The sequence below is a fragment of the Corvus moneduloides genome, chromosome 3, assembly GCF_009650955.1.
Source record: "Corvus moneduloides isolate bCorMon1 chromosome 3, bCorMon1.pri, whole genome shotgun sequence".
Classification (NCBI taxonomy): domain Eukaryota; kingdom Metazoa; phylum Chordata; class Aves; order Passeriformes; family Corvidae; genus Corvus; species Corvus moneduloides.
In genome coordinates, this window is record NC_045478.1 from 47,600,346 (window position 1) to 47,619,677 (window position 19,332).

General features: G+C 45.8%; 1 protein-coding gene across 1 annotated transcript in view; it reads right to left on the reverse strand.

The window, feature by feature from the left end:
* The window catches only part of SCML4 (Scm polycomb group protein like 4), a 79,510-nt gene that overhangs the window by 44,480 nt on the left and 15,698 nt on the right, over window positions 1-19,332 (reverse strand). Inside the window, exons 3-4 of the mRNA XM_032101397.1 lie at window positions 11,109-11,314; window positions 2,186-2,315 (exon numbers count right to left, since the gene is read on the reverse strand). Of these exons, the coding sequence (XP_031957288.1) occupies window positions 2,186-2,315; window positions 11,109-11,309 (331 nt within the window). The 5' untranslated portion in view covers window positions 11,310-11,314. The remainder of the gene's footprint in view (window positions 1-2,185; window positions 2,316-11,108; window positions 11,315-19,332) is intronic.

A 19,332-nucleotide genomic window follows, 5' to 3' on the forward strand; every position in this document is an offset into this window, starting at 1 on the left:
TTTTCAGGTTGTTTCTTTTTTTCCCTCTATGTGTTTTTAGACCAGTTCATTGGGACCTACTCTGAGAAGCACTGCTCTAAGATGAGTTTTGTAAAGACTTTGGATCCTTGCTTCTTCTGACTTTAATTCAGCTGGGAGGAGGAGTAATTTCTGGAGGCTATGCTGCACTGAGCTGCACAGCACCACGACAGAGACTGGTCTTTGGGAACTTCCTAACCCTCCATGTCCAACCTAACACTCTACGAACTGCATCAAGTTGAGAGAAATTGTACATGGTGTGCAGTGATACATTTTGGGACCACAACAACGTGACTGTGCTGCACAGGGGTCTGCGAGGGGGTCTGCCCCAGCCTCTCCACAGCCAAGCCCTGCCTCCTCTCGTAAGCTGCAAAAGCAGTTTTTCTACATGCCATCAGGCCTGCCAGCAATAGCCAAAAAAAACCCCGAGTGTTCTCCTCACTACCATGAACTTATTTTAAGCTTAGCTGAGGCCAACTGCATCTCAGGGGAAGCAGGGATGGTGCTGCTGTTAACTAAGGGCGACTGAGACACAGCCTAAAGTCAGGCTAAAGTGAGACATATTATAATAGCTGGCTGAGTGTGCTCGAGCTGTCATCTCTCAAACAATATAACATTATCTTCTGACAGAAATCAGATATGTGACAAAAAAACCCCATCAAGCAGAGTGGAGGACATGATGACAGCTGCGTAAAGTTGGAAATAATTTACAGTTTGCATCACCATAATGAAAATCTAGTGCAACTGTCACAGTGCACTCTGCTCCCCCATCTCACAGGGACCAGCAGAAGGGGCTCAAGCAGTACATCCTGGGTAAACAGGAGGATAACAGCAATCATACTTATCATGATACCACTTTACACCTTCCAAGTGCCAAACAAAAAAAGGGGTAGTGCACTGAAAATACAGCAGCAGCAACATGCAGGAATTGCAGGGGGATGTCAGAGTGCAGCTTTCCCAGAGTGCCACTCCTCGACAAATCTGCAGAATGTGGCTTCTGCGTGACAATTTTTTTTTTTTTGTGGGGGCTCAGCTGTGGGAGGGACTCCACAGCTTGCAGGCAATGTGTTGAATCCCCCACTGGAAACCCAGGGTCCCTACAGTCCTTTCGAAGCAGAGAGGGAGGTAAAAACTGGCTTGAGCTTCCCTTCACCTCCTGCCAACCCTGCTCTGGTGGGAACTTGCACGCAGTGTTGGGAATATGCTGGGAGGAAAGGTGCCAGTGGCATGAGGATGGGCAGACAGAGGTGTGGGGCACTGCATCCACTGAGCCTGAAATGACCCATGGAGCCTCTGCCTTTGCAGCCACCCCGGTGATCTGGCAGGGCTGGCAGACTGTGCCTCCCTGTCCCGTTCCAAAAGCAGCCCTGGGCAACCTCTCAGGGCACTTCCATCTACTCAGCTGGTGTTTGCCAAGTGCTTTGCAGACTTTGTGTGTGAAGGGATAAACGAGAATAAAACATATTATTGTCATTGTTGCTAGGTTTAGTATTATTCTGCCACCAGAGCAGATGGAAAACTTCTCCTCTGTGCATCCCAGCTAGGAAATAATGGGATTTATGTGTTGTGTTTAGATTCTAATGTTATCTAATCCATTTCTCTGTTGAAATCTCAGGGTGAATCAGCTGTCTTGTTGATTTTCTTCTCATTTACGTCAGTTTAAAAGCCTTGACCTATGTTACTTCTGGTAATATAAACAAAAAGAAAGGGTAAGGCTGTGTTTTCCGACTACATTTGGAAATGACCACACCTGGCTTTGGGATTTTTGTGCTGGTAGCTGTGCCTACAGTCAGACCATGGCTCCTCCGTTCTTCTCCCCACAGCTGTAACAGATGTTTCATGTTCACACAGGGATTTAGTTTGGTCATTGCAACATATTAGATGGGGTGAAAATGTTAGGTATAAAATGGAGTGTTCATGGGTTTTTGGTGTTCACATTTCAAGAGGAATGGAACTGACATCTCCACTAAACTCAACACATGGCAGTCAAAATATAGTCTTGCAGGACATCTCTGCTCCTTATCACTGGTCACCAGACTAATCTGCAAACACCCCATTTTCATGAGCTCCCCCTGCTCTGGAAAGCACAGCATCTGGCTGTGACATCTGGCTGTCAGCCCGTGGCTCCTGCTCACCCCTTGGTCAAGGAGCACTTGAGGCTGCGTACCTGTGAGAGCCTGTGGGGTGTCCGAGTTGGGTACCGTAGCTGCATCCTGGGGGATTGAACTAATATCCGGCTCCGGCGTGCTTCTTGGCGGAGATATTGCTAAAGGAGTCATCAGGACACGAGATTTCAGCTGCAAAAAATAATGAAAGTAATCACAAGATATTCCAATTTTATTCTATGTATGTCACACCCCATGAACTCCCACTCATTAGCAATCTGCTATTGCATCACTTTCTCCAGGCCACAAGATCCATCCTGCTCCCAGGAGGATACTGGAGCCTGAAGCCTGACTGATTTGCAGCAGACAGCAACGCCTTAAGCTACAGGATGCAAATATTATGCCACCCACCGGGTAGTTATTTACACCTGAGCAAATTGAGTCTAACGCTCCAACAAATCAGCGCAATGGCATTTTACGACCCATTTCGTGTGGGTGTAAACAATGCTCCACAACTCAGAAACGTAAGGTCTTTAACTGCATCATAATTTAGGGCCAAATTCTGCTCTTGGTAGCAGGGGTGTAAATCTTGTGTTAATCCAGTGGCACCAAGAGGCTACTCTGGCCTGACACCCATGTAAATAAGCTCACATTTTGGTCCATCGTGTGTTATTACCAGCTAGTAAATACAAACTGCTGCACTGTTGCACCCAGTGATCTTTGTGGCCTGCAGCCCAGCTTGGAGAAGGGAAACATGATGGGAATTTACAGTGCAGTATCACTATGTCTTTATGCTGCCAGTACCTGGCGACACCTCACCAGTCCAATGATGATCAGGTCCTCATATTCGAAAAGGACTGATGTGATGGATGTGACCTGAAGGTACCACTCTTGCTTTTCCTTTTGCTAAGAAGGGAAGTAGGGGGAAAGCAGAGAGCCAAGCACACAGCTTGCTGGTTTATATATTTACATGTACTACACCAGTGCATTCTTCTGACAGGTATTTTTTTCCTTTTGTTGTTTTTCCGTGGACAATATACAAAGTATATTTTAAATAGAAATGAAGTCAGACCACTGCCTACCAACCAAATCCCTGGAGGAGAGTAGAAGTTGTTTTGGATGAAGAATTTTGTTGTCCATGACTATGAATTACAAATGTCTAAAATAATGGTCACTGTTTCAGTATAATGGTAAAACCGGAGAGCTGGGGAAAGGAGAGGGAAGTATGAAGGTCTTAGCGATATCTATGTGAGTTTTTACCACCATGTCCCCCGGGGCAGGCTACATGCCTTTGTTTTCAGTCTGAAAGAGGGAAAAAATATTCAATAAGTGCATCTGAGACAAGCTATGGATTTAACCTCCTGCCTCTGGCAGTTGTAGAGTATGAGGGACCCTGAGCTGGCCCCTGGCTTGTGCCATTTCTCACTTGCCTGTGTTGTTTTGTTTTTGTAGAGTTGTCTTGCCTTCAGATTGGGATCAAGAATGACCAGTGACACAGTGCTGTCAGTCTATTTTCACAGAATATGCTGAGTTGGAAGGGACCTACAAGGATCATTGAGTCCAGCTCCTGGCCCTGCACAGGACCATCCCCAAGAGTCACACCATGGGCCTGAGAGCATTGTCCAAACACTTCTTGAACTCTGTCAGGCTGGTGCTGTGACCACTTCCCTGAGGAGCCTGCCAGTGCCCAACCACCCTCTGGGTGAAAAACCTTTTCCAGATACCCAACCTAAACCTCTCCTGGCACAACTTCAGGCCATTCCCTTGGGTCCTGTCACTGGTCACCACAGAAGAGATCAGTGCTTGCCTCTCCTGTTCCCCTCACAAGGAAGTTGCAGACTGCAATGAAGTCTCCCCTCAGTCTCCTCCAGGCTGAACAGACCAAGTGCCCTCAGCTGCTCCTCGTACGGCTTCCCCTCAAGGGCCTTCACCTTTGGACACTCTCCGATAGCTTAATGTCTTTCTTACATTGTGGCACCCCAGACTGCCCCCAGCACTGGAGGTGAGGCCGCCCAGTGCAGAGCAGAGCGGGACAGTCCCCTCCCTTGCCTGGCTGGCAATGCTGTGCCTGATGCCCCCAGGACATTGTTGGCCCTCCTGGCTGCCAGGGCACTGCTGACTCGTGTTCAACTTGCCATTGACCAGGAGCCCCAGGTCCCTTTCCACAGCACTGCTTTCCAGCCTCTCATTCCCCAGTCTGTCCATACATCCAGCATTGTCCCATCCTGGATGCAGAATCCAGCACTTTCCCTTGTTGAATCTGACATGGTTGGTGATTGCCCAGTCCTCTAACTTGCCAAGGTCTCTCTGCAGGGCCTCCCAGCCCTCAAGGGAGTCAACAGCTCCTCCCAGTTTTGTATCATCTGTGACCTTGCTTAGTTTCCCTTCCAGTCTTACATCCAAGTCATTTATGAAGATGTTCAAGAGCACAGGACTGAGAATGGAGCCCTGTGGGAACCCCATCAGTAACAGGTCACCAGTCTGATGTCACCACATTCCCTGTAAGCCTTTGTGTCTGACTGGTGAGCCAGTTGCTCTCCCATGTGTTTATCCAGCTCTGTGCCTGACATTTTGTCCAGAAGGATACCGTGAGAGAAAGTATTGAAAGCTTTACTGAATGGGAAGAGAACAGTTTCAAAAATCAAGGTCTCCATCCAGTTTGGGATTTATTCCATGCAGGAAGGTGACAAGCAGCATGATTTATTATGTTCTATAGCAATATGTCGATTATTCACTTTTCTATGGCAAAGTGGGCTGGCAAAGTGAAACTTTGGGTAGCCCCTATGTTAGGCTTCCGGGCTTGTTTTTGATCACATATATATATATATATATATATATATATGCATATACAATGAATGCATGTATACATACGTACATTTGTACACACTCTATGTGTATATAAAATATATCATTTATAGAGAGACGTGCATATATACTTGTATGTATAGAATCACAGAATCATTCTGGTTGGAAAAGACCTCTAAGATCATCAAGTCCAATCATGCCCTAACTTTGCCAGGACCACTACTAAAACATGTCCCTAAACACCTACATGTTTTTTGAACTCTTCCAGTGACAGTGATTCCACCTCTTCCCTTGTTCCAATGCTTGAACACCCTTTTAGTGAAGAAATTTTTCCAAACACACAATCTAAACCTCCCCTAGCACAACCTGAGGCCATTGCCCTTTTTCCTGTCACTGGTTGCCTGGGAGAAGAGACTGGCCCCAGCTGGCTACACTCTCCTTTCAGGTGGTTGTAGAGAGCAATACGGTCTCCTCGAGCCTCCTTTTCTCCAGGCTGAACAACCCCAGCTCCCTCAGATGCTCCCAACCCTTCACCAACTTTGTTGTCCTTCTCTGGACAGGCTCTAGCAACTCATGTATGCTCTCACACATACATTTCTTTACATAGATACTACTTTTGAGACAGTACACCTAACAAATTCTGCTTCACTTGCGTGTTGGCTCCTTAACATCCTTACTGGCTCACACTCCTGGGGTCCCAAAGAGAGGCTCAGAAGTCCCCTCTTCAGCCCCTGAACTTTGTGAGTGTGTGCTGCCCCAACAACACTGTGCACTGCCTCACTAGCACCATCAGACCTCTTTCTCCACCTAGATCTTGGAGGTCAGGCTTATGTTCAAGAGGCCAGGCTTATGTTCAAGAGCAAATAAACAGAGGGCAAGGCTTGTGTAAACTCTCTAGTGTGGAAGCCCCTTCTTATCAGTTTCCTGTTTTAGTGAACAATTTACTGCAAAATTATTGCAACAAAATGTGCTCTGCAGCCTCTGGGTACAGATAAATGTCATTTTATTAGGAGTAGTAGAGAACTGGCCTTTGTTAGATCGAAATAAAATGCCTGATTAGTGCAAGAGACAGTACACTAAGCAAACACAGCTTAGCTACCTCCTGGCCACTCCCTGAGTAGTCCCTGAATATTATGAAGTGTATTCCATTTAAAGATGTCTTTTCTTGGACTGAGTCTTCTCTATTGAAAAGCCAACCCAACCAACCAGCTGACTGACTGAGAGCTTGCCAGTAGAAAGCATATATGTGTGAGAGTCAAAAAAAGCAGTGAAGAAGAGAGAAAGAGAAAGAGAAAAGGAGACAGAGGAAATCTGTCAGAGCACATTGGGAAATCCTTGTGGTAAGGCATTTGAATCAGCTTTTGACTATCAAATGTTGTAAGTTTTAATATGCACAGCATGAGATGTAAAAGTGGTAGCTTTACAACAAGATCTACAACCAACCCCCCACTCTTACGGACTTTCTGCCATGGGAAAGAGATCAGAGAAAGCTGATCAGGGATTTTGGGTAGGAAATAAGGGTGTCTACTTTATCAAAGTCATCATGTGTTAGATGCAGACAGAGTGGGCTTTTGTGCCATCAATGCTGGCTACAAGTTTGTTTGAGTATGCAGTGGCTGTGGATGGGGAGGACTCTGCCGAGTCCTGGAGGTTTTATTATATTCTGCACACCTCTTCAGAGAAGCCAGGATTCATCTAACTGGTATTTCTGTCATCCCATACCAAAAAAAGGAAAGAGGGTGAAGAACATTTGCCAGGCAACTTTTTTTTTATTTCTGAAGATCTCTTCCCAGTAAAATACATGGGAAAGAAACACGATGAACCACAATACAATCTATCCCTGCAGTTTTCTTAAACCACTTAGGTTCTCATTTTTGCAGCTCCCTGTTCCCCTGTACCAGTTGTTCCTTGTTCTGAAAAGCAATTGCTAGAAAAGGCTGGGATTCACCCCATCCCCATAGGCCTTTGTCCTTCCAGACAGGAGGGCAGAGGCACCTCTTGTATGAGAAATGAGAGCTTTTGCTGCCAGAGAGAGAACCATCTCCAGCCCCTGCAAATGTGCAGTAAGATGAGTGTCTGAGCCAGCCTAGTCCTGCCATGTGGACTTCTGATGGCTGGACAGAAGGTTGCCATTAAACCTACACCAGGGAAGCACAGAGCTTCTGAACACATTTTGGGGTCTGTGGCTCTGTGCATTTGGCTGTGAGTGAGGAGACTCAGCATAACACAAGCCCAGTCACCAGGGGTAAGATGGGAGTCAGATGGTGAAGGGAAAACACAGTCCAAGGTCTTTCCCACCTTTTCTTCTTGTGTCATGCAGTAACTTTCTTCTGCACAGCAAATGATGCAAGCAAGCCTGCACACAGCCTCCTACATCCCATCAGTGTTTCACAGAGAATGAGGCAGGAAACCTTGACAGGAGTTTATGCAACCTTGAAATCCAAGGCTGTATCACAGGACAGGTGAATAAACAGGACACTTTAAGGTTGTCTGTGCAATCTCATTCCCAATGTGTCCAAATCCTGACTGCTTATTTGTCACCATTAGTACTGACTTCTAGGGCAGCAGGGGAACCTATGCCCCATAATGGAAATTGTCACTCCACACGTGTGTCCCCCCTGCCCACTCCACCTGGCAGGAGCTTGCAAGGTCCTGGCTGATCTGGGCTGGGGCCACCTCCCCATGTGGGAGCTGCTTTAGTTGCACAGAGGGGCAAAGCCCTCTAGCTGCTCAAAGGGGACCATCACTTTGTTGTCCCCTGGGAGGGATGTGGTGGTCTGTGCTGCAGCGCTGCCCCATGCTCGTGTCCCTCTGATGTCCTCTAACCAGGCGAATCCCTGCAGGATGATAACAAAACCTTCCCTTGTACAGGCTTTCTATGCAGCTCTTCAGGGCTGCTCTCACTCACAGCCAGAGAAATAAAACCCATCCATCTACTAACCTCCTCCCCCTGGCTGCCAGAATAGGCTTTTTCCCAGAGATTTAGACAATCAGAAAGAATATCGTATTTTGCGGAAATGTAACATTTTATGGCAAATAGCTCCACATAAGGTACGAAACAGTTTTTGGAAAAAGAGCTGATGAAATTTTATAGCCAAAGCTGTGAAAAAATAAACAGGATAGCAGGGAAAAGACTTTTCTTGGTGATGAAGTGTGATGAAATGTCATTTCAGGAAGACACAGATATTTGCTTTAATATCAATGAAAACAGGCAATGGGTCACGTGTCTATAAAGAGCATGTGATTGAAAATGTCTGTTATTCACATCTTGGTCAAAATAAATTTAAATCTAGGCTGTAAATTCCTAGTTTCCTAAAAATTCAGAAGTATTTTTCCATCTGTTCTGTAATAATTCAGCTATCTGGTTGCTATAAAGAATTTGGTCGTCTGCCATTTGGGCAGGGAGTCATTTTTTAAAATGCATTTAAGTCTCGTGGTATCTGAAAGTCATACAATTATCAAGCTAATTAAATCAAGCTAGAGTTCCCCATCAAAAAATGTAATCTTTGACTCATGCTGGGGAAGTGCTTTTGATGGAGAGGGGTTCACTTCAGCTGAGCACGCAGCGTACAAAGGCGCCTCACGGAAAACATCGCTTCGCTGTACGAATCCTACAGCACAAATCAACAGCACCAGGCCAGATGCCATGGATGCTGGAGCTCATGGGTGTCAGCTCCATCCACCTAAGCCATTGGTCATAAAAGGATGCCTTTTTATGTGCCATGCTGAGCAAGAAAGAACATCATCTCAGATCCACTGCTGAAGGAGGGATGCTGTTGCCTCCTCGCTCAGTGTCTGGGGACAAGGATGAGGAATGCATGCTACCCAGCCAGGGAGAAAGCTTCCCTTTGAAAGAAGAGGAGGACACAGCAATCAAATGCTCAGCCACACAGGTCCAAAGCACAGTGTTACAGCAGCATTTCCAAGAATTTAGGCCTCCCACTTCTCCCATTTATATGTATGTGGTCCTTGGTGAAAGACTTTTTTCCACCTGGAAAAAAGTCAATTTTTTTTTGTCAAATTACAAATCAAATGTAAATGCAGGAGCAAGAAATGGGGTTCTTGTCTTGGTGTCACCAAGACAATCAGGGACAGAAGGAGTGGGGTTTGACAAAACCCTGCCTACAAGGTCGTTGTGGTATTTGGCAAATCACTCAATCTCAAACCTCAAAGATCCAATTTCAGCACATCTCCAAAGTATTATTGTCCAGACTGGATGTTTTTGATCTAAAGAGTCTACAAGTCACCCAGCTTTACTGATAATAACTAAATTACTTAAACTAAATAAATATAAAATTAATAAACTCAACAAGTACCTCAAGTAAAACATTTCAGATATTTTCATCCTGGAGTTTTATCCTGATATGGAAGTGAAAAATAAAAAGTATATCCCAGATTTTACAAAACACTTGAGTATTTTCCCCAGTCTTAACTGCCAGCTCTGTTTTGGATTACTGCTATAAAATTCTGCTTTATTCCCAAAAGGGACACCTGAGGCTGCTGTCAGGTTGGCTTTGCTTGGCCTCTGCTGTTACACCATTCCCATTATCAAAGTGAAAGCTTTTCAAATTGAAAACTGCAGCTGGAACTGTTGGTCATGCAAGGTGTGTTTGCAGCACACACTAAAACACTTCAAAATGTGGTCCCATAGAAAAGAGGAGTATGGCTGAAGTCAGGAGAGCATGGAAAGACATGGGAGAAGGCAAGAGGATGTGGAGAAAGCAAAAGGACTGAGGTACTGACAGCTACTGCAGCAGTTGTTGCACAGGGGCGTGTGGAGAATTAGGGGTTTCTGGAAATGGGATGCAGAGGGGTGGAGAAGAGGGCTTGCCTGGAAAGGAGAGAGGAGGCTAGGTGGAGGTTAGGGGATGGGAGGAAAATGTCTAGCAGGAGGTGAAAAGGAGGGAAAGGCAAAGATGAGGGTAGCCTGCTCTAGGTGAAGCTCAAATCCAAGGAGCACAGGAACCAAACAATTGGTTCCTGCATCCAGAGCTCAGCCAGCAGCACCGTGCATGGGACGCTGTTTCCTCCCACTAACCAGGAGAGTCTCAGGGAAGAGCCAGGCAATATCCTGGTGAAGACCTTCTCCAGGGAAGGCTGGGTCAGCCTTGTGCATACCCTGATTGTTTTATTCGCTTTTCTGTCTTGACACCAGAAACTCAAGCAACTCTTTATTTTCTAGCAGTCAGCAATTTGCCCCCCTTGCGTAACCGTCTGCATGCTGTACCAGTGCCCATTAAACACAAGGAACAGGCACAGCAAACATGTACAGTGCCCCAAGCTGGATGGGGACAGAGACAGAGATTAACAGAGCAATCTGCTGAACACAAGACCCCTCACTAAAATGTAGCCCAGTTTCACCAAAACAGTTCTGTTTCCCCAGAATGAATTCACCTTCCCTCAGCTTCACGGTCCCATTTTTGCCTGGTGTGGGGCATCACAGTGGCACTGCTCCCACTGGTGCTGGGCCCACTGCAGGTGGTGTGGTGGGAGAAACCCAGCCCAGCGGCAGCACCGGAAGGGCTTAAAGCACAAAGGGTTCCTGTCTCTCTTTAGTTCTGCCTTTACCCCAGGGTTGCACAGAGAGCTGGGCAGTGAGCAGACGTATAAAGTGAAATCTAATTATTTTTCTCAAATGGCCCTCTTTTCTTTTTTCCTTTGGAAATTAGCTCACTCCCCCCGCCCCCCACGCCCCCCTCCACCATTTCCACTCTCCTGTATTCCTTTCTTTCTCTGTTCAGTTTATTCAATTTCTAATCACTGTTAGTGAGAGAAGAATAATGTGACGAGAAACACTTCCCCGAAGGTGCGCAGCCATCCCACACAACACTGTGGGAGACAAGTTATTTTCAAACAGACCAAATTAAAAAAACTTTAGCCTTTGGAAAAATACACAGGGTGTGGTTCTTGGGGTGTTCTGCTCAGGACCAGAAGTTGGACTCAATGATCCTGATGGGTCCCCCTCAACTTAGAATATTCTGTGATTCTGTGATTTTTTTTTTCACCAGCTCAGGTAGAAGAGAAACCATCTTCTCTTTTTTTTTTTTTTTTTTTTTTGCATTGTTCTGCTCCAGACTTGCAAAACTTTTCCTCTTTTCCTGCATTTCAGCTGAATTTGTGGAAGAAAATATATGAAGACCAACAGGAGGTGGAGAAGGAATGTGAAAGTCGTGCATCTACCTTGTGCCCAGGTTTTCTCCCTCTCTTCTTTGGGATCTTCATGACTGGCAGAGCACCGGCTGTTGCCGAGAAGAGGTTGTGAACAGCCATTTTGATGGGCGCTGGCTGGAGCGGGGGCCGCCCGCGCTTCCTCCCCGCCATCCTGGGGGACTGCATCTCCCCAGCAGCCAGGCTGGGGTCCAGGCACGGTGGGTGGCTCATCTGTCCTAGGGAGAGAACAAAAAAAAGCAAACCAATTCTTTATTTAATTTTCTTTTTAGTTCTTTTTAATCCGAAGGCAGATTGCTCAGTGCTGTCATTTTCCCTGTTACCACTGATCACAAAGCAGCAAGAAACACACCACAGATGTATGACCCTGGGTGGGAGTCACCTGACCACAGCTGGTCCAGCTTCTCCGAAGATGGACAAAACCCTTGTCATTCTAGTTTCCCTCTCCTGACCATGAGGAGTGCAGTAGAGGGAGCTGGCTCAGGTGGTGAGGCCTCTATCACAGATGTCCAGTAGGTGGATTCCACAACAACCACCTTAACCCTGCATCCTGCAGTAAGTGTGATGAAGGCTCGAGCTTGCAGCCATCAGTCAGTGCCTGCTTTCAGAGGGGGTTTGGAGTAGATGAAGTCCCAGACAACCTGATTTTTTTTCACAAATTCTGTGGTTCTGCAAATCCTGCCTCACCTCAGAAGTACTACCAATACCAAAATGGACTTCCCTCCTCTTCATCCGCAGCATTCCTGAGTGGAGAGGCTGGGCTGGACCATGAGGCTGCCAGCACAAGGTAGCCATGTTAGAGGGTAATTGCCAAACATTTCCTCTCTGCAATTTTATAACATCTGTTACCACGCATGTTAGTAGTGGGCTTTTGGACGTACTCCATTAACACAGTTACTTCAGCACAACTCCATGCAGCTGCTGAAGTTGAGCAGGGGTAATGGAGTGGAATCTGGTCCATTTTCCTCTGCCCAGATTTTAATAAAGAAAACAAATATACAACCATACACACAGCACCAAGGGAATATATGGCATCCTTCACAGCTTCTAGTAAGGGTCACTTACTAACAAAGGTTAATTTAAAAAAAAACAGCTGTAGAAATACGTTTTCAAATGTTGGTTTGTCCAGCCATTTGATTTCCTCCGTATGGGAAGAATAGTAGTCCCAGTCCTGCCTGCACACATTGCTAGACACAAAGGTCTAAGCAATTCTCATACTTTTATGATAAGCCTTGCAACAGCTAATGTTTTCAAAATTGTGCTCCCTCAGGCCAGTGATAATGGAAGACTCCCTGCTTTCTGTTTTTTTCCACAGAGCAGGCTCATAGCTCTCTCAGCTTCAGAGAAAACCTAAAGATGTGGTTCAAGAGCATCCTCTACATAAAGCAAATAAAGGTTTGTTTATTACTACAAACAACTACAATTTTTTACAAGATCTATAAACTATAAAACCTACAAATTTGTCAGAGCACTTCAAATTTCACAATTTCAGAACCCAGTGTGATAAGAGCTGACATTGCTGGGAACGAAATCAGGGTTGCTCACTCACAGTGGGAAGGGTACCACTTGATAGGGGCCTCTGGTGACAAGTATCTGCAGCTGGGGGCTTCTTTGCTTCAAAGGCAAATATGTTATGCCTGGTTAAAACTTTGTAAGTGAGACTAACCAAAAAGAAACCCACTTTTCTCGTATTATCCAGTCTGTAGTTTACAATCTCCTGTAGGATAAAAAATAGACGGCTCCCAGCCCTACCCTCCAGTAAATGCATTTATTTGCAATATGCTAAAACCTGCATGTTTTCAGTAATGCTAGGGGTATGTGCTCTGTTCAGATAGATCCATTATATATGGTAGGACTTATAGATTGACTATAAAATTTCCAGTCTTCACCTGCCTAAAACTCTCATGCAAATACTGAATGTCAAACATCAGAGCAGAGCAAACTTGCAGTGCCTGATTTGCCACATTGTCCAGAGCCACTGTGGCTGCACTCACTCTCCAGGCATGCTCAGCCAGCTCAGGAACCCCATGAAAGCCTGCCATGGGGCTCTGATTTTTACCAAGGAAAAGTCTCGTGACTGCAGAGAGTATCCTTTTAGGGTTAAAAGCATCAGGCTTGCCACAGCAGGAGTTAAATGGAAAGGCCCAGTCTATCCTGAACATCACTGCTTTCCTTCTGTCTTCAGCAGTGTTCATTTTCCTCCCTGTAGTGCTTTCTGATGGACACCCTCAGTGTCTCTTCCACATCCCAAAACAAAGCAATCCCAGGATCTTACGTTACAGGCTGTCTGCAGGCAGGGAGTTCAGCAGGGAAAGGAAATACAACAATTACACTGGATTTGGCACCAAAACACACTGAAAGCCCCATGCTTCAGGCTCTGCATTTTGGTCTGCTTTAAACAACACCTGGCAAGATAAGCCTTTGCAGAGGAGCTTGGCAGAGGCTGAGAAAGACAAATCCAGCCCGGGTTTTCTCCCTGCTTGAGGAAGGGAGTGGTTCCTGCAGAAGGTGCCACTGGTGGCCATGGGGCTGTGAGAGAGAGGCTGTGCACCTGCACTGAACACCACACTGCGTTGCCTGTATCATATTCTCCTCTGATAATAAAGGTAGCTGGTGACACCTCAGAAAGTCTGAGTTATCAACAAGCAAAAGAGGTACTGACCCGGAGCACTTCTTCGGCTGAAATGTTGCTTTTTTTTTGCAACTGGTGAAGTATCAAATACGTGGTAGTCAGGAAACACACTAAATATTAGCAATCACAGTTTTTTGTGCTGCTTCTGTGCTCCCAATACTTGTGACACGGTGCTCTGGTGAAACCTCTTAGAGCTCCTCACCACATGTGCTGACACACAAGACCCAGACGAACTGTGCACAAAAGGAACTCAGTGTAATGTACTTGAATTGACAAAGCAAAGACATTGTCAACTTCAGTATACAAGCTGTTGTTATTACATTTTATTACAAGCCCAACCGTGACTCAATTCTCCTTTCTCGTGTGCTAAGGGAAATGTGAGTGCCTTTGGTGGCATTTATTGTCCTGCTGCAGATCCTGTGAAGAAAGGGCGCTCCCCAGCATCAGGGGAGGGCAGCAGACACACAAAAACTGCCTCTGCCTGACAGCGGGCGGTGACAGCAGGACCTTCCCTGACAGCCCGGAGGAAGCTCTTGGGAAAAACACGCAGCCAAATTGCAGGTTGTCCAGAGAGGTCAGAGGGACACAGGGGCTTGTCTGAGTGCCCCCCAACAAAGTCAGGGTGTTACCTTGGAATGACTTTCCTAGGGCAGCTCTGACTGCTGCCACAGCCTGGGCTTGACCCATGGCTCAGTGCTGGAAAGCTTGGTGGGTTCAAGGCAAGTTATGAGAGTTTGATGAAATTGAAGGGCAAATTCAAGGAAGCAAATTACAGGCTACTAACAAAGGCATCGCCTCAGTTCAGGAAATCACTGTAGTACAAATAGCCCGGGAGAATGCTTTGGGAGGGAGATCACTATATGTTTGCCCTGTCCTTGTACTTTTCCAAAGGCACTAGCTTTGAATGGCCAAGGATGGTGCAGCTTCAATCTGACCTGGGTCTATCATTTTTGTATTCTTAGTTTAAAAATAACAGCAGGAAACTACATTTATGGCTTCTCATCACTTAATGCAGGGCTAAGCACAAGCACTCTCTTACTTGTCTCTCAAACACTGTCATCTGGAAATATAATTCCCAGCCCTGCCTTTCACATTGCCCCATCAGATCCCAGAGAGGAGACAGCAGGGAAACACCTCTCCCCACCCTGGCACCTGGGCAAGAACTGCAGGAAGGGTGAAGTCTCACCCCCTCTGGCAGCAGGGGTTCTGCCATGCCTTCGGAGGATCCTGAGGAGCACCTATGCACAGCAGTCCACCCCTGTGGGATGCTGGGGGTGGAGAGAAAACATTCCCTAGGCCAACACTGATGAGCTGTAGGATGTTTGTAACAGCCCACGCTTTGCACCATCCACGCCTTGCACCATGTGTTGGTGTATATGCTGTACAATTAGCAACACAGATTACCGTGCTGGAAACAACAGCTGAGAGCACAGGGAACTACGGTGCATTTCCTCCCAAGCTGAGTGTTTTTGATGGACTGCAAAGATCCATTCTTAATAAAAATAAATGTCTGCAATAAATGCAGCTTTTAACCTGCACTCCAGTAACTGCAAGGACTGAAGGTAAAAATACCGCATTAAATTTTATATCAGTAATTCCACAGGATGATCGTTTAAACTTGGTTTATACCAGGTCTCATGCAAACCTGTTCCTGGACTGGCACAGGGATGACACATAGGGAAAGAACAAGCAATTCCTACTGTAAGCCAAAGGAAGGTGCAGGGGTGCAGTCAAGTAGAAAATGTGCCCATTCCTCAGCAGCTGAAGAAGATTGTCCTTCCTTCCCCTTACACCCATTGCTCCCAGCTGCAGAAAGACTCTGACCTCTCATCATTTGCAGCCCTGCCTCCAACTCTTGATTCCTGCAGAGCTTTGTGTCTCACAGATCTACATACCCAAGAGCTGAATGTAGAAAAGAGATAAGCTTCTTGTGATCTTTTCTGTCTTTTCTTCAGGTGTTGTTCAGGAAAGCACATCTGTGGAGGAATATCACGTTGTTAAATATGAGGGAGGGGATACTTTCCAGTCAGTAACATGACTATTTTCCCCTCCTTTCTCTGTGCACAGCAGGACAGCTCTTTGACTGTGACCACTCAGAGATGATGGTCTGAGGAACAGGTGAGCAAAAAGAAAAGCATTGTCAGATCTGGAAGCCAGGCTTTAAACCTGCCTGCTCCTCCTGGGGAGTATTCAGGGGCATGAGACATTACACATCTCTTCATCGTGAATACCAAAGCAGCACCACAGAGTACATGAAAGGTAAGAGTTTAGTGAAGCAGACAGTAGGAATTTTTGCTAATAAAAGCATTGAGCCAATATTCTCTGCATGTCTGAATGAGATTGCCTAATGACCTCTCATGGTGAACACCCATTTCACCATTGCTCAAAGAAAGGTCAGGATAATTTTTATCTGTGGCACAAAGTTCTTTTACAGTGATTTGCAAACCTCTTCTTTTTTCTTGCCTATTGCTTTGGGGGTTGAAATGAGAAGCTGCTTCTCTGAGGGACTCTCTTGCCCATTTTGACCCCAGGAAGAGTATTTCTGTATAAAACTCATGAGACTGTCTAGCCAACAGGATATAAGTAGACAGACCTATTTTCACAAATCAATCATTCAAGGAAAAAACCCAACACAAATATCTGTGCTGGCTGTGGGAACCAAAAATGGGGTTCATCCCACCTAGTTTCAAACCCCAGTTTATCTTCGCCTCAGTATAGGTGCCTCTGGTCATTTTAATCTGATACCCTGTGTCACATCTGTCGAAATATCTTACACACCTCAAGTCATCTAAGGTGGCACTAGATGACTATTTTAGACAACCAGACTTAGCTGTAGGGAGTAATTTAGTAACAGATTAAGACACCTAAATGCCTTCATTCAAATGCTTAGACACTTAGATGTCTCTATGGGTGCTGGATGTCTGACTTCCCATGGTGTCAGTGGAGATGTGGCCAGTATGGTTGAAGGTGTGGAGGTGTGTCCAGATATAAAAGGTTAAATGTGTCCAGATATAAATGTAGTTTGTGGTGGCTTCAGTGGCTTTATAGTCCACTGATCAGGTCCAGTTTGTCCCTTCCTTATAGACATTTGTATTTAGGTGTCTTAAACCAAAATATATCTCATTTCTGAAAGTTGGGTTTGACTTGTCTATTTTATATCCAACACTAGGGTGAAGTTTGTCATATCCTATGTGTACTTGCTTCTTCTGATTATAAAATGAATCCAGAAAAACAAACTCATGTCTAGATAGCTACAATGCCCTTGTGAATCCCACACTTGGTGGCTCATGTCTATATGCAGTGGCCAGTTGTGTGTTGTCCTGTGTTCCTGGTTAATAGTACATTACATTGCAGAGGAAAGAACTGCCTTTTTGAAAGTGAAAACTCAAACTTCCTGGGTAAGAAAGATGAGATTCCTGGGCTTGTTTCAGCCTCCTTGTCAGGTTCCAGGTTAGGAACTTATTATCCTTTCAGTGTCTCACCTCTCCCATATGTTCCACATCATTGCCTTCAGGGGCCAGAAGGCAACACATGCAAAGCAACTTTCCTCGGACAAGGCTAGCTGATGGCAGGATCCAGGATCCTCACACTCCCATCAGCCATACCCAACCACTGCCACATGTTGTTTCTCAAGGAAAAATGAGCAAAATATTTCAGTACCTCTCATTTGAATAAATTAATATGTTTCCGCCCATAGTTCCTTGAGTGGTTTACTTTTGCCAGCTATTTTATGTTTTAGGTATTTTCAGAAGCAGTTTAGAAAAGCTGAGGAAAAATGCAAACACATTTTTTGCTTGAAGGCACTTCCAAGAAGTTTGATCCTTAGGTATTCAAAGAGATGCTTGTGAGTTTTCCGTACATGGAGCAGGGCTACAGCAAAGAGTGTACACAGGTACAAGAGGGGTGAATGTGTTTATGTTCTGGACTGTGAAAATCTGGATTTCTAATGAGCTGTAGTCTCTTGTTGGAGGTGGTAGCCCTATGTCATCATCTCCTTGCAGCACAGAAGAAATTTAACTCTCCTTGATAGAACTGAAAGTAGTTGCATCCAAAACAACATATAGTGGCATCTGTCACGGCATAGACTTTGTGTACCTTGCCCTGGAGCCGTCGTGCCAGCCAGTGAGTCTGTGGGAGATGACAGTTTTCCTTCAGTGACATCACTTTGTGCCTGAGAGATGCATGGCAAGAAGTTGGTTCATTTACTTAGTCTACTTTCCTGCAGAGTACGAGTTCATGTATCCACAGACTCATGCTCTCCTTCACACCTCATATGACCTTTGAACTTGTTGACTTGTTTCAAACAGACCTGATGGAGCACAAGAGCAAGGGGTGCAAAGGCTTGCAGGTGTAGTGGAAATGTGTAAAAGACAGAGATGTGGGACCCCAGCTCTTGTGAGACAATGAGAGCAGAATATACAATATAAAAGTTTTGATGCTGGGAAAAAAATCTTATGAGACCTGACACCCTCTCAGACACCAGAATCAGGCAGCTACAGGTCACCAATGTCACCAATCTATAGAAAACCAAGCATTCTTCTCTCTTCTGCTCAGGAAACTGCCTGGACCTGTTCATGTAAATGCTGTGACTGGCTTTGTGTCCTGCCCCATGGGAGCTGAAGGAGGTGTAGCAGCCAGTCTGGGCATGGGTGGCACTCTGCTGCTTGGCTTTCACATCTTGGAAAACAGCACATTTCTCTTTGCAGCTGGTTTCAGCCCTTTCCACCTGCATGTCTCCAGCAAGTGCTGAAGGTTACCCTGCAATGGCAATTGCATAGGGCTTTATTAAATAATTTGCCAGAGAATCCAAATCAAACTGGGTTAAAGCCAGGAAACACCTTTTTACACTTGCAAACATGTCTCAGTGCAGCAGAAACGCGGCAACGTGTCTGCCACAGGTGCTTTGCTGGCTGCTCCAGGCTCAGGCGTGGCAGAAGGGGTCCTGCAGCAGGCTTGCTCTTCAGGTGCTGAGAGCTGCTCCTGGTATTTTCAGTTGCTACACTGGGGTGGGAAAGGACTGGGCGTCATGCAAGCAGTGTCTGTGCTGTAACCTGCCCTCCTCTCTCTCACCATCTGGGTGCCTTAATGAAGAGACAGGGAGCTGGTAGGAAAAAACACAGGATTCTTCAAAATCCAGACAAAAACTGTTGATGGTGTCCACACCTTTTGTTGTTAGTAAGAGCAAAAGAAAGGGAAAATGGTTCCCAGTGTCTTCTTAGAGCCTGATTATTTTTTTTTAAGTTAAATTCGTCAGCAGTGACAGTGCTGTCCTTGAGGAGGTGTTCTTTTGAAGGATAGCACCCTGGTGACGGCAGGTAGAGCAGTAGCTGCATGCCCCTTCTCACTCAGGTTTGCTTAATGAGCCAGAAGAACTTGAAAACCCTGGCGAGAATGGGACCCCCAGGAGCAGTCGAGGCCAGCCTCACCTCCTGATCTTACCTTTCTTCATTTGGCCTGACGTTTTTGTTGCAGATATGTAGCCTGTAGCAGGGAGTTAGGGGAATGAAACTTTATGGAGAGTGAGTGAGCACAGGCAGAGCACCAAAGGAAAGATGTGAAAAATGGGTAAGACGAGACCAAGTGAGTGGCAAGGGTCACTCTGTG